Consider the following 16,430-nt stretch of genomic DNA (forward strand, 5'->3'; position numbering starts at 1 on the left):
ACAGAAAATACTACAGACTTATTTTTCCAGCCAAGACTTGGCTAACACTCACCACTTTCCTGATAGGCAAATACACCCACTTTACAACTTGGAAAGACTGAAAACAGAGATATTAAGTTATCTCCTTGCATGTTTATTGCATCACCATAGCTGAAGGACTACAGTAACATTTAAATTCACAAGACCTTTGTTCCAGCTACTATATTAACAGAGAGATTCAAACTGAAACTTACGTGCTTCAGGCAGCAGTAAAAGTTTATGTACAACTTTCTTCTTTAAAGAAGAGGACAATTAGTTACAGTATATTTAACATGTGTGTGTGTGTGAGAGAGAGAGAGAGAGTTATATATATATATATATATATAAATTAATACTCATGAGTAATGGGGAACATAAAATAATCAGAAAATGTTTAGCAAAGCTTTTCACATCTGACACAGTTCTTACCACTTTTAATAAAAATGAGGTTTGAACTGAGGTTCTAGATTGCATACATTAGTAGGCGTGTAGGCCTTATAAGGAATGTAGCCTTACACATCAGAAGTCACAAGGAACCCGCTTGGTCTACACCTGATTAGACTCCGGTTCCTGACAGGTGCTTCATTCCTACACTGCCAGAGCTGGGGTGGCACGGAGGGAAAACGCTCGCTCAGCCCCTGGGGAGATGAGGCTGCTCAGTGCACTGCTCACTCGCCAGCTTGTTTGGCCAGTGTTTGGAGCTGAGAGAGTTCAGAGGAAAGAAAGCATACAAAATTTTCTGAGAATTTGTATGCTGTGCTCTCGCATTACCAACACGCACATCTTCAATATATCAGAAAGCTACCTAAATAAACGTGATGAAAAAGGTTGATTGTAGAACAGTAATTCTGCACCAATGTTTTTTGCATCAATTAATGGAATATGGTTTAGATTCACTTGTTTTGACCTTTCTTAATCATTTTTACAACTACATTACTGAACTAGCCCAAATAGGAATACAAAAACATTCTAGTGAAAGTAAATGTATTTAATTTAATGGTATGAAAAAGAACATACTGGAATTTAGACACAGATATATTTAGAACCTCCGATTTTAAAATCTAAAACTATCCTTGATGTTACAGCATCCCTCACCAAGGCAGCAGAGTCTATTAATTAGAAATCTATGTGTAGGTGAGCATGCATAGTGACAAGTTCAAATCACCAGCCACAATCGAGAAAAAAAGCCTCATGTTGTACCCCGAAGCCTGACAAACACACTCTGATGAGCCACCAAAGCAGCTGAGTTGCAAGAAGAAGATCTAAAGCTCTGCTTTTCCAGCAATATGAGAACACACTGGAAGCAAGCATCTTCCTTTGCTGGTCTTAAGCATCGACCCAGTTCCTCCCTTGAATACGTCAGGATATTCAAAGATCTAAGGAGAAAAACCTTGAATTGAATCTACGGGACAGGGCTACTGCAGCATATTGAGCAGAGCAGGGCATTCAGACTGGAGGTCTCTTTGTTTTGTTGTAGGTAGTTTCTGGTGTACTTAAACTCCAGCCAAAGAATTTGTTTGGAACTTCATGACATTTTGAACTCAAGTGAACACAATGGCATCATATCTCAAGACCAAAGCAGAATCTCTGTCAATATTACTGTAAGTCTATATGAGTTCCCAAGCTACATTCCAGTTGAACAGCATTTAATTTTTACAGCCACAATAGGAAAGGGAGGATGTATTGCTTGGATTTTTTGGACTGTAATTCCTCCATTTTAATCTTCATTGTGTTTCTCTCTCTCACGCACGTGCGCGCACACACACACACACTTACTTCAAATGCAGCTACAATATCCACTGTCTGTGTATTCCTGGATTACTGCTTCTTCAGCCTTCTTGCCAACTTACTTACAAACACAATTGTTTCCCTCTGAAATGACGGTGATCTTCCTAATCAATGAAAGTTGAAAACAATCTCTGACTAAGCCCACAACCCTCTTGGCTCCTCTTTGACCCTTCCCCCTTTATTTCTTCGCTTCTATCCAAGAATATTTTTCTGGAAATTTTACACATTTTATGATCCTTTTCTCCTTTCAAATAAGCAGATATAGGAGAGGATTATTAGCATCTAAGTTGTTATTTCTCTTTTCTTTTAAATGCACCTCTTCTAGTTACCCACTGTACTGTATGAAATAAAAAAGCAACTGAAAAGGGTAACAGAAAGACCACACAGACTCGGCCTCTGTAGGGCAGAACTGACAGCTATTTTATTTCCTATCAAATCACTGAACTGTAATGCACAAGACCACTGCTGTTCATTTTAACTAAAACATTCAGCTAATGAAACAGTCACATGTTGTGAAATTCTTCACCATTAGCCTTCAGAGAAAACGTTCTGTTGCTTCAGGCTGACTTTAGAAAATTAAAACGGGTCACAATTGAAACCTAAGACCCAACTTCATTTTTGAAATTAAGAGCAACACTCTACAGAAGCATCATTGCTATAAAACAACTATCTTCTGGTCAACTCTGGCATAAGCAGCTCAGATAAGAGGAAGCTAACGAGAAAAGAATCAAAGCATAGGTAATTTGCATTCCACATTTAAAGAAATAGTCATTTAGCGATCAGTGTTGTAGCTATCTGACCACTGGTGACAGCAATAGATCTAGAAGATATAAAGCTGCAAGTAATGCAGTCCTATGAGATTACGTTCAAAATATGAGGCATTGCTGAAGTACTCGTTACAAGCCCTGTAAATAACAGGTATCCCAAAGACTATGTTGAAAAGCTGTGGCACTCACTCTTCCTTAATTCCTAGTAAGTACAAACACAACATTGTGCTGCTGCAACTTTTGGTAGCTTCTTGCTAAGTACCAGATGTGCCCCAAAGGCAGCTGTTTCACGTTGCAGTTAATGCAGTAAGCCTTTGTATGAATTTGTACAAGTGATGAAAGGGAGAGAAAAATGCATGCAAGTGGTATACATGCATGCTGAAGTTCAAAGTAACTTGAGATTTATTACACCTTACTGTAAGAGAAAACAAAGGTATATGATGTATAGCATTTAAATATACAATAAACTTCAAAATAAGACTGAGAGCCACTTTAACACCTTAACAATATTTAAAGGTCAGATATTTAAGTGAAAGACTTGACAAAAAAGAAAACATAAGCAATTCAGTTTTGAGTTTATATGCTTTCTGAACAATCTATTTTTGATATTGGAATAGAGTTGAATAAAGTAATAAGCTCCAAATTTAATGATTCCACAACTCTGCCCAAAATAATGGTATCAAAATAAATACCAAGAGAATTTCAGTTGTGGCTCATACTAATATTTCAAAGAATAAAACAATACAGTATGTAAGCTTAATTTGTATTCATTTCAATTTTGATTAAATGGCCACCATCACCACCTTGTGGCTAAGAAAGTTATTTCAATTTTATATCAATTTCAACACTGGTTAAAGATTTGCTGGCAGCTAGATCTTTCCGCAGTACAAGAGAGACATGGAGCTACTGGAGAGAGTCCAGTGTAGGGCTACAAGGATGATCAGAGGGCTGGAGCACCTGCCCTGTGAGGAACGGCTGCGAGAGCTGGGCCTCTTCAGCCTGGGGAAGAGAAGACTGAGGGGGATCTTATCAATGTGGATAAGTACCTGAAGGGAGGGTGTCAGGGGGACGGGGACAAACTCTTTTCAGTTGTCCCATGTGACAGGACAAGAGGCAATGGGCAGGAAGTGAAGCACAGGCAGTTCCACCTGAACGTGAGGGGGAATTTCTTCACTGTGCGAGTGACAGTGACAGAGCACTGGGACAGGTTGCCCAGAGAGATTGTGGAGTCTCCTTCTCTGGAGATCTTCAAGGCCTGCCTTGGATGCAACCCTGTCTAACATGCTCTAGGTGACCCTGCTGAGTAGGGAGGTTGGACTAGATGATCTCCAGAGGTCCCTTCCAACCTTACTGATTCTGATTCCTAATTTTTTAATTTTCAATTTGTTCCATAGATTTCTCTACATATAAATTTTGAGTTAATTCTTGCTCTGAGTATCATTTTCACTTGCTTTCTTCCAATTTCATCACTAAGTTACCTAGTAATTAATCTATTCACAACGTCAAGTGAAGCAAGACAGTCAAATACAAAACTGGTAGAATTTCAAGTCACCTGCAACAGAATAGTTTCATGCCCATGATTGTTTTATGATGAGAACAGCAAACAAATTCACAGAAATAATGTACTATGCTTATACCATTCAACTTGCAGGACTTTTATAAGCCAAGAAAACCAAAGGTCTTTAACTAATCTGTATTTTTCATCAGTCTGCCTTTCAAACCAACAGGACTTAGACTAACAGTGCTGAGATGCTTTGGCACACATGTAAAGTTAGACAAATGAGCAGTCCCAATATCTAAACTTCCAGTGGAAATGCAAGACCAAAACCAGTGGTATTTTCTCTCTAATCTTCATTGCTGTCTACAGAAAAAGGGTGTAGCTTAATCCCAAATCATTCTTCACGAGTATATATGCTGTTGACATCTAACAGTTCCAGATTCCTGGGCTTGCCACACTGCCATAAAAGGATGACCTAGAGCACAACTAGGCCACACACATATGATTTACTCTTGTGCCTAACTGCTATCAGAAGCGGCAGGCAGTCTTTCTCCCTAGCTTTAGGATGGTGAAAGCTGATGAACAGCAACAAGAAGCATTACTTATAAAGCATTCATAAACACTAACAGCTTCCTAACAGATGTGAGTTAGGCTTGTGTTAAAGGTAATAAGAGTTGTAAAGGTCATAACAGAAATGAACATTTCCTATAATAAATTATGTTAATGATTTATAGCTTTGACTGAAAGTTAAACTCACTTTTTCATATTCTTGATACTATCCAGTTTCTCACATTTAAAAATTAAGTAGGTCAAAACTAACATAAAACAAGTCAATTTTTTTCTGAAATCTCTTGTTCCGCAGTTACATAATTTTGAAAAAAAAAAGAATTACCTGTTCCAGGGTGAGCTGCTTTGAAATAGTATCATTTTCCAGTTTTTTAATTTTCTTCATGAGTTTGTTCACTTGAAATTCCTGTTCTTGCTCTAAATGCTGCTCCAGTTCAGCTTTCTCATGCTGTAGCTAAATATTTAGGAGACAAGGAGACAAGTGCTTTAATCACACAAATAATAGTATAAAAACTTATTATGCAGCATTTATATGCACTATTTCTTATATTAAATTCTCCACTGATCGTATTTGGTGGTTCTCAGATGATTTGAAAATGCAAAATCCAAATAACAGCATCTCTAAGAGCAACATTTTAAAATGTGCTCAATTTATAAAGCAGATGGAAGTAAACTGCATTTTCAAATATTTAATAGTCAAAAATGTCACATAATACATTCTGGTATTAGAAATACAGCATGACAGAAAAATCACTGACATTTTAAAAATAGAAAAGATATTAGTGTTCACAAAAGCATTAAATTTAATCTAAATGCATCCTCTTAAGAGTATGCAAAGCTTAAAATGCAGATATTGGTTCTTCTTTCTCCCAGACAGCTGAAAGTTTAAAATCATGACTGAAGTCATACTAATGGAATTATTGTGCAATAATTTTTTTTTTAAAAAAGTCTTACATCTAGTCTTATGCCAACAAAAATATTTTGATGACATAAAACATATTTCAACAAAAGCATGCTATAAATTTCTCATCAGTTGAGAACAAATCTTTTTTCAGTTAAGATTTCCAATTAAAAAATCCTTCAAAGTTCACAACCAGATGTAAATACAAAAACTGTCCATTATAACGCACAGAAATCATTGTATGGAGCAGTCACTTTTAACATTAAATGTCAAGATCATGATAGCATCCCTTTGAGATAGAGATTCAGGTCTGCCTGCATATAAAAATCATCACCACTATCACCATGATGCAAACATGAGAGTCTGACTTACTGAAAAGTAAACCACCAAAAAGTAAACTACGCTAAAAGAAGGGTGTGATTACACTGTAGTCTGCCTAAATATAAAAAATTGAAAGTACTTGTACCACCTGCTAATTTACTATGGTAGGTCAGCCCTTCTGGGTACCTCAGAAGAACATGTAAGCCAGATGTGTTAAACAGTAAGACAGTGCAACAGGTCTCTGCAGCGCTCAGTGAGGAAAACCTGGGGACATACCTGATAGCCACGGACACAAGTCAAGGTTGCCAGGCATCCACAGTGAAGAAGAATATTTTAATTAGAAAAAATTAAAAATTGCTTAGCTCAATTGTTCAATTCCCTTTGCTGCTATTTAAAGAGAAAATGACCTGTAAAGCATATCCTGGCAGAGGGTATAGAGTAGAAGCTCTATGGAGGAGAGCACCTGGGCAGGCAGCAACTACTCAGCTGCATGCGCTGCAAAGGAAGTGTGCAGTGTCACTGTGCTTTCAAGGCTTATCAATCTGCACAGATTTTGTTTTTCACAAATTAAGATACATACTAGAATCATAATGAAAAATATTTGAGATCTATTTTCTCCACTGACAAAATTACACTGATTTTTCCAAAACACAATTAAACTGATTACAGAAAGCATCTTCAGTTTTATACCTCTACTGTCTTGTCCATAAATTCCCACAAACTTGAGGAAGCTGTCTGGACTCCAGTGTAATAATACCTTGGACTATCAGAACCATTCTCAACTCAGATAGTTAGGAAATCTTCTTGAATTGTTTAGTCAGAAATAAAACCATTCTATTTCTTATGGAAGAAAGTAGGGCTGCTAAGTAAGATTTTCATCAGAAGAAAATTTTAAACTTACACCTTTAGTAAAAAAAAAAAAAAAAAAAAAAAAAGAAATTGCACTATTAAAATACTATTGGTGTTGTTTGATAAGCAGACATTTGAAGCTTCTTTCCTGAGCAATGCAGTAAAACTCAGCTGCAAAAAATTTTTGTATGAACAAGACATTATTCAGTTTTAAAACCTTTTAAGCCCCTCTCCCCATTTTACAGTTTCAGGCTGAACACCACCAAAGAAAATAAGGAATACAGACAGCTTGCAGATCACCACCTAGCCCAAGGTAATATGCCTCTTCACTTTCATCAACCTTAATCATGCTTAATCGAAAAAGCTAGACCCTTTTTTTTCACCTAACAAAAAATTGAGTCCAAAGCTAGTTGTTGTAATCAGCTTATACTTAGTTAGCAAATTAAACAGTGTAAGAAGGCACATGGCCAAAATCTCTTACTCAGCCTTGAGTCAGATGCTGGTCACAGCAAGCGTGTGATTAGGGACTATTAGCTTTTGCAGACAATCCAGTGAGTCTGGCAAATGATACAACTATGTAATACAACCTCAAACCAACTTAAGCAAGACACACTATTTGTTATTTTCTCCTTTATGCAAATGCAATTATTATTTAAAACAAATTAATTTGTAATAGTACAGTCTTGTTTGTCAGATCATTCCTGGTAAAGCTTGTGCGGGATTTGCATCACACAGGATTGATAGGGCTTACTCATTAGATCTGTAGCTGCTGTGTAGGACCTATTAAATCCCATCTTGGCAGTATGAACACACCATAACCAAAGGACTGTGGTAGCTGATCAGAAAGCTAGTAAGTAAAGCCAGCAGAGATTTACCCACAAAAATATTCTCCATTCTGATTTAAACATAAATGTATCAGGAAGTGAAGTGACTAGGAGAAAAAAAAAAAAACATAAATTCATTCCCCTTTAGTGCTAAAAGGGATTATAGCATGAATACCCTCTTGGAAATTCCAACAAAGCTAATTTACTGTGCACTCCTTTTCTTTATCTTTTTGGCTTCACTATTCAAAGTAGGTAGAAAGCAGAAACAGCACTCCCCAAAAACCACGTTAATGGTATCTGTTACCCACAACCAGGTAAAATCATTTTTCTTAACTGGCTTTAATCAGTTAAAAAAAAAAAAAAAAAAAACTGTTAAAGCTTAGATTTTAACATTGTTAAGAGCTAGAAATGCTGTTTTTCAATGAAAAAATACCAATAAAATAGTAAAGTAAGAGAACAGAGTATTTTCCGACAAACTGTTTTTAATTATATGTTGTTACAACAACTGTTTACAAATACCCCTTTAGCTGTCAGCAAAGAAGGAAAAAAAAGTCTTAGAAAAGGACCTTCATGACAATGGCTTACAGACATTGAAATGCATATGAAAAATGTAGGAGATGGGGGGGGGGGAGGGTCTCAAGACAGCTGCATAGGACCAGAGATGGACTTCGGGCAAGAGAGTCAGCAAATACTTTAAACAGAACTGGACCATGAAAAATAAAGCTTATCAGCCACAAGAGTGCCTGCAGCAGTTTGCTCAAGTCCTAAAGATGTTTTATACAACTACAGTAATGTTCTCCTCCCTCTACGGAAACAAACCTCTTGATAAAATGTAGGGCCATGCTTACAGCACCACCTTACTCTGGAACAGCTGAAAGTGCTTCTATGAAATAATGCACCTACTTGATGAAGTTCCACTTTTTAAATAATAATTTGTCCATCATACTACAACTTTGAACACTGCACTACTGAAAAGCTGTATTTTTACTACTCCAGCCCTCAAAAGTTGTCAGACTCTTCCTCTGCTGTATCTCGAAAGTCCTCTATATTAACAAAAAATGTATCATGAGTTTGCCTCCACTTTATGTCCAGATGTTCATCAAATAAACAATATATGAGCTGAATCTGTGTTTATTCCACACAATCACATTCACATCCTTGAGCTGATGCATGGTATTTTGGAGAGCAAGAAGGGCAATTGTTTGTGTTTATAGATTTATAATTTTTGAAAGAATTGTCAAGAACCAGACTTGCATGAAAAATGTTTCAGTATAGCTCTCAATTTCTTAATTTGCCTGACTGCACATATTGTGCTATTATCTTGGTATGTCATAACATTTTTACTTTCAAGGACATACACTTGGGCCAATTTGTACTTGCAAAAATACAAAGGTTATTGACAAATCTGTATTTCACTTTGAAAAAAGTGCTAGACAACTTAAAGAATAATTGAATTTGTAAGTTAAAACAATACTAAGATTAATTACTTTCGGGGCCAATTTTATTTCACAAAAGATTGAAATTTCAATATTTATTTCTTCAAATCTCAAAACAGTAACACAACAAGTACATGCAGACAACTGCAAGCATGGACCCTGCATCAAAACACTTCTAGTGATCCTCTGAAAATAACACTAGCACTCTCTAATGGCTAGGAATAAGAGAATCCATACAAATTAATATTCCAAACTTTCTGGAGACTTAGGTAGACAAAAGTATAACTGAATAGACCAAATACACAGAGAATACAAGGCTTATAAAAACTGTGTGAGGAACATCTATCATGAAAAGCTTTTCTCCACTCCAAAAAAATTATTGAGATGGATGTCATCTCCTTGCATCTTTGCAGCATTCAGTCTAGACACTTACAGTTAACACAAGAAATTTAACTAGTAAAAGCATACACTTATTCAACGGTCTTGCAAAGGCAGTAAAAGCTAGCACCACAGTTATAAACAAGAACTATCAAGCAATGGTATGGAACCAGAAAGCTTGACCACAGAAAGGCAGCAGTATTCCAGGTAAAAAGCCGCCTTTTGCATGCAACTATGTATGTTTATTTTTGAAACATTTACTACTTGCCAGACTGATTCTATTTTCTTACAACAACATTGAAAAACTGATGCAACTCTGTTTTATAACACTAATGCAAATCATGCTGAACTGGGAAATTCTTGTTAAGCTATTAGTGGGGAGCACTGTAGTTTGTGCTCTGGCAGACAGCTTTCGCATTTAAAATGTACTGACATTCTGGGAGCTCATTCCAGACACCACTCTGAATGCAAAGCATAAGCCCCTACAATTGTGAAAAACAAAGGTTTGACAGTACAAAAACACATAGACACTAGGGAAGAAGTCCCTCTGCTAAGTGGCTTTCAACTGAATAATATAGCACTAATTTCAAAACAGCCACAGACTAGTAAATACTTGAAAATTTGAGAGACCTCAAATCTAAGGAAGGCTATCTAAAGTACTTCCCTCCCTCTGTTCCAAAAGCCAAAGTCTTAGACAAAACAGATTCATATACAGCTTTTGTTCCACAGTCATACAAAAAGCAGGAAGCCATTTGATGCACGATATCTGACAGCATGAATTTTGGAAGCCTAGTTCCATGGTTAGCTCAACATTGCCTGGCAGATAAACACGCAGACACAGAGATTAGGAATTTAAAAAGAGAAACAAATTACTATCTAACACTTCTACTGGAGACTATTACACTTCTGGTAAATCATCAAAGCCTCTATTAAATTTAGTTAGAATCCTGTCCAGAGTGAAGATACCACAAATGGAAGTGGACAGGTACCAATTCATTGCTTTTATTAACCCTATAACCATCTCATCAGTCTTGCATCCTCAAGTAATAGCAAGGAAGTCATGAAGCCTGCCTTCATTCACAATATTCTTGTGATCACAAGAAACACAAGCTACCTTGTATCAGAATTGCTACATTTTAGTAGGTAATGACAAATACTGGTACTCACAAGTCTTGGGAAATTTAGGAAAAAAATACAGCTATCTTAGCTTTCTGTGTCTCAAAAATCTCATTTGGGAATGCAGCACTATATCTGCACAACTGAAAGAGTATCATGAATTAGAAGAGTCAAGATACTATAAAAGTAAAGCCCTCTTTTCTATTAAAAAATTACTTGTAATATCAGAATTCTTTCTTCTCAGAAGCTTTATCAAGTAGTTTACCTAGGTATAGAGTCCAGGCTTTGTAAGTGAGATTCAGAACATCTAAGCAACAGCTAACCTTCCAGAAAACACGAAAAAAAGTCAACATCAATGTTATTTGCAGTCCTTAACTATATAAGAAAATAGCCTGCAACTCATGAATATTCCAAATCAACTTACTACACCCAAAATCACCATAGAAATAGGAAATATCTGAATGTTTCCATAAAAAAATAATTTTTAATTCTACAGGTAAGGGATCATTTCCTTTGTATAAGTTATAAGCTGCTCAGCACTTTACCAGTGCTTGAGAGAATATACTAATACACATTTTTACATTTTCCATGAAATTTAGCACATCAAAGATGCAATCAAGCCATGAAATGAGATCTGCATTGAGCAAGTGCACACAAAAAAGAGCAACAGTTTTTGTATTAAACTTGGTTTGTTTTTAAAACAAATTAATCCTCCAGCTGTACTGCAAGCCATGAGTCTCTGTAATGGTACAAAAAGCTATCCAGATTTCTAGACGATATAGGTTCCAACTAGGCAGATCCCTCTGACACAGTTTAAAACACGCTTTGTACAAGAGCTTTGATAAATTCTTTATCATCTTTTCCTCTGAGCATTGTGGTTACAATTGTAGCCAAACAGTAAAAAAAGATATCCAATGTCACTTGCCTTTCATAGGCACTTTTACCATCCAACATCAACAGCATGCTGACAGCTGTTCTCTTTTTTCAGTCAACTGGGTTAGTATTTAGAAAGAGGATAAACTTAAAATTTACTTCCAAGTGTTGTTAGCTAATGATGCCGACAGAAATTATACAGTTTAGTATTACTGATTGGAAACACAAGCGCATTCTTCAAAAATAAGAAATTGTTACCTTTCAAAATCTTATGGTTGACATGATCCTGTTTATCAAAAGCTGAATAAAACTTAAAGGAAAGTCATATGAAATGAAATAAGCTTCAGGCTTACATACTGGAGGCTGATGGACGGTTTAATAAAAGCAGAAGGTGGTCAGAATTTTACCTCTGTTTCTTGTTGTTATGGCTATGTAATTAGGTTCTTTCAGCAAAAACCTACAGCTTGCCAGTCAAAAGCTAGGTATATTTACAGGATGATGTTGAATCTAAAACTGAGGGGTTTATCCAGATGCCTTACAAAAAGCTCCAATAACTTCATCAGTTATATGCCTACATCCTGGTTTTGGTATACTTGCATCTCTGAATCCTTCTCTCAGTAGTGAGAATGAATACACCTTTTTCAAGGGTTTCCAGTGGATAACCAGCTTAACACCCTGGAATTATTTCATACACTACAACAAGGCACTATCTTGGGCATTTTGAGGATAGAGCTTAATTTTGTCCTTAATTTGGGATAATAGTCAAAGGATACTTTCTGAAAGCCCATAACAGAGAAAAAGTTAATTGTAGCTTTAGGTAGACAACAAGGTCATACTTCTCTCTGCAATATATGAATCTATCTTATATAATATCAGCATTTTAAGAATTGTTAAAGATACAGCTTTAAAGCAGTATCTTGCTTGTCTATAAGATGAATTCTACAAAAAGGCTAAGGCAGTCTTTGCTTACCAAAGTATACTTCAAGCTATTACTAGGAACAGGAATTCAGTTGCTGCAAAACCTGTTCAGTACAAATTTGTCTGTAAGGTAATCACATGACTTCAAAGCCTCTTCAGCCATATCAAGGATTAATTTGTGCTTTTATTTTTAAAGGAAGCCTTACCTTGCTCTATACAACGCATAGAATGCCTCCAGGTAGCTTGAATCGATATTTGATTTTTAAGTAGTCCTCTGAATCAAACATTGCTCAACATGCCATTTTACTACTGCAAGAGACTAGTGGAAAACTTTTTCTACAGTGATACCTATATCTTATCTCAATTAGAAAAGAACACTTGATACCCTATTTTTATTCCCATCAGCTTCTCTATTTTTCATTTAAATTTATGGTTTTGAAAGCAAATGCAAGCCTTAATTCAGAAAGATTCTTGATGCTTAACTTACCACGTGATATAGGCATTAAACTACAAAGTCATAAAGTCCCTCTTCACAGTAACAGAAGTGTCAGATGAGATTAACTTTAATGTTGTTTGCAAACAACATGTTTACTAACTGTAGGGCTAAATGTGCTATACATCTCAGCTGCCGAATGTAGGAAATGCTTACAACACACAAATGAGGTCCCTTAAACTTGACTAGCTTTTCACGATGAAGCTGATAAGTAATTACATGAAAAGAGAAAGTGGGTCACCAAAAATTCACCTAACTTATTAACCTGTCTCATACATAGACCAAAAGCAAGCATCTAGGCAAGTGAAACAGAATAGAGCAAGCATGTACAATGTTTCCTAGAAATATTCACCTGCTCTCCAAAAACTATCATCTCAGGCAATCAGAGAAAGTTTCTACATATTCCTCTACCATAAACTGGTCCAGCATCTTAAACTTTTTACTTTTAGCATCCAGTTGATATAAATGTTTCAATTTAAAAAGACTGAATTATTAAAAGTTTGAGTAAACCTGTGGATAAAGTTTGCTGGTAACCTTCATACACTGCTGCAAGCTTTTATATTTTACTATTTCAGAACCCCGCCAAATTGTCCATTTCACTAACTTTTTAAATTAATCAGTAATTCCCTTCTGCAAGACAGTTAACATGCAAGTTGCACGTATTTCTTTGCATTTCAGTACAAACTTTCAGATTCTCAAAACAAGTTCAGAGATACAAACTTTATAGGAACATGTTTAAAACAAACAAAAAAACTAAACAAAATCCAAATTTACTAGGCATTTGTATGTTTGTTTTTAATCAATAACAGCTTTATACCAGCTATGACCTGAATACATCCCTCTGACTGAAGTCATAGTAACAAAAACAAAAGCTCAACCACCATTCGGCCTTGAGGATCTTGGGAGAAATACCAGTAAAGGAAGTAATTACCTGCATCAGTTTTCTTGAGAGCTCGTTAGTGAGAAATTCCTCTTCCTTTTCATAGTTTACTGCAAGTGTTTCTTTCTCTTTCTGCAGAGCTTGTATCTTCTTAAACAGAGTGTTACTGATGAATTCCTCCTCCTGTTCTGCCCTTGCTTGCTGTGAAGTAAATACATGGTTTTAAGAAAAAAGGAAGCAAGTTTTTGTACAATTATTCTCTAGATTCCCCCCCATATATATATAGAGAGAGAATATATAGGAATATTCACATATAGTCATTTAATTGTTTTAATCTTGTCCACAGCTGTAGAACATGCCCTACAGTTCTACCCTGAGGGTTTCCAAACTTTATGAGAAGAGTGCTACTCTGTAAACTTTCCCCATAGAAAAAATGATGACAGAAGACAATTCCCATTTCAGCTCTCTTAAAGTACCCAGGCACGGCTCCAAAGAAAGCCAGCCTGTGATTCTCTCCCTTTCTCTTGTATTCCCTACAATTTAGATGTTCCCAGCCTTTTAAACACATCTTGAGAAACTTTTATCATGCAATAAAGAAGTTATCTTTAGGAGGTCTGCTCTAAAAGGCCACATACTTCATATGGGCAAATAAAAATTCACAGGTACAAACTGGCAGAGCCAACTCCTAATTCCACAGTGAGAATGCAGTTAACCAAGAACGACGGAGCATCAAAAATGCAGAATTATCAAGCTACAATCTGTAATAGATGAACAACAGTGTTCAGGAGTGCTTTTAGCCACCAAAATCAAATCCACATAATCTGAACTGCAGATTCATGGTTTGTCCCAATTCTAATAAAATGGCACCAGCTTATAGGTCCCAGTATGAACAGATTCTGTAGGAGTTTTACTTCAGTAAAATTTATAGAGGAAAATTTAAGAATTAAGAAACCAACAGCATAAATGGAATTTTACTTCATTAATCTTCTACCCCGAACCTGCCAGAATAACCATTTCTTTATGCATATTGTACATTGGAAAGCACTCATAAGATTTCATTACGTTAGTGGTTTTTAGCTAGAATAATGTATTCCCCTGTAGTCCAGAAGACAATTACTTAAACAGAACAGCCTTCCATGCCTACAAGAAAAGTTATTTAAAGAACAAAAATGTCCTTAAAGCAGGTGGAACAATAGCACAATTGCAAATATCTGTGTTTGATCTGCAGTATCACTAAATCTAAAGCAGCAGTTCTGAAACTTTTCAGCTGCGTTGTCCATCCTCCAAGTCTCTCTTTACATCCTCACCTGCTGCTCCCCTGCATCCCTTTCTCTGTTTCTATTGCTTTTCACTACCTGCCACCAGCTCCCCTCTCCCTCTTACCAGCAGTGCTGGCACCAACCCAAGCTTTTAAAAAGAAAGAAAGAAAAGAAAGAAAAAGTTTGGCATAGCTTGTTGGCTTAGGTCCTGCACCGCATCTCCTCTCTAATGTTGGTGTATCTCCCTAGGGAAGAACTGCTACTCCAGCATGCTCACTTTTGCAATAGTGTAAAAGTCTGTCACACCAAGGCAACGTACAGTGGTCCAAGAGCTCTGCAGAAATGCTAAATTGTCAGCTTCCACCCCAGACCATTACAACACACAGAATCTAACTGATATTTCAGCAATGTTATCTATCAAATGCTAATTGTGGCTTTACTTAAGGCTACTAATTACCTTATATCTTCAGAGAAATTTCAAAACGGAGTAAGTCAGTCAAAGTGCAAGGGCTCATTATCCCCAAATCCCTAAAATTCATGCATGCTGTTTCCAGAATCATCTTTTTCATTGTTTTTATAAACTACACAGGATTTTTACTGGTGCTTGTTTTTAAACGGTTCAAAGGTAATAGAGTAACATAAGCCAAGCTTACCTAACACTGAATTAAAAGCACTTGCTTCTAAAATAAGGAACCAGGGTGTTTTTACTTCGATTTCTATTTCTATTCATTTGTAACTTGCAGAAATTTATTCTGCTCATGCTTTGTACCCACCAGAAGCTCTAAAATCCCGTTATTATGGCACTGAGTCCGAACACCACTTACTAGCGATCTTGGTATTACATTAATGGTAGGTGCTTAAGCCCATAGGAGTATGGGCTGCAGAAATCCCAACCCTTTTGCAGAGAGAGGGTCCTGCCCCGCTCGCGCTGGCACTGGTGCTCATGAGAGCAGGCAGCAGGCCAGCCAGGGAGAAGGCACCACCCAAAAACTAATCCTTTCCCTTCCTCCTCCCACTTTTCTTTTCTCCAACAGCTTCCTAAACTGGCTTACAGGCCAGGAAGAGCTCTGACACGCAGAAATAAAGAATGAGCAGCCACAATTTAGACCTGTTTGAACTGCTCTAGAATAATCCCCCATTGCCTACGCTGGGCAGGGCATCAGCTTTTATTCAACTGGCTCAGAACAAAAGCAGCATATGATCACACCTGCCTGCATTATGCCATGGGTATGTATCTCATGGAACAAACACCAGGAAGCCTATGAATCTAAGTGTGAACTGTAAGTTCCAGACATCCATACATCTTACTAAATACCATGAATGTCCACCTAAGTTACCTAACTGTCAGTAATTTCAGCACAAACCATTAAGTCAAAAAATATGATACAGCTATGAGACTAGGTACAAAACCATGTGAAATGTTACCATATTTCTTTTAAATAAATACATACTCTTTTTTTTTCCCCTGAAAACCTCTCTTTATCATGTCAATCATTACATTGGAGATAGTTTAATTATGATATTCTAAGGGTCCAGCACAGGCC

General features: G+C 36.6%; 1 protein-coding gene across 1 annotated transcript in view; it reads right to left on the minus strand.

Annotated features, from left to right (window-relative positions):
• CCDC6 (coiled-coil domain containing 6) overlaps positions 1 to 16,430 on the minus strand; it is a 51,228-nt gene that overhangs the window by 17,544 nt on the left and 17,254 nt on the right. Inside the window, exons 2-3 of the mRNA XM_062580567.1 lie at positions 13,679 to 13,828; positions 4,964 to 5,092 (exon numbers count right to left, since the gene is read on the minus strand). Coding sequence (XP_062436551.1) covers positions 4,964 to 5,092; positions 13,679 to 13,828 — 279 coding nt within the window. The remainder of the gene's footprint in view (positions 1 to 4,963; positions 5,093 to 13,678; positions 13,829 to 16,430) is intronic.

Source organism: Rhea pennata, chromosome 7, assembly GCF_028389875.1.
Source record: "Rhea pennata isolate bPtePen1 chromosome 7, bPtePen1.pri, whole genome shotgun sequence".
Classification (NCBI taxonomy): Eukaryota; Metazoa; Chordata; class Aves; order Rheiformes; family Rheidae; genus Rhea; species Rhea pennata.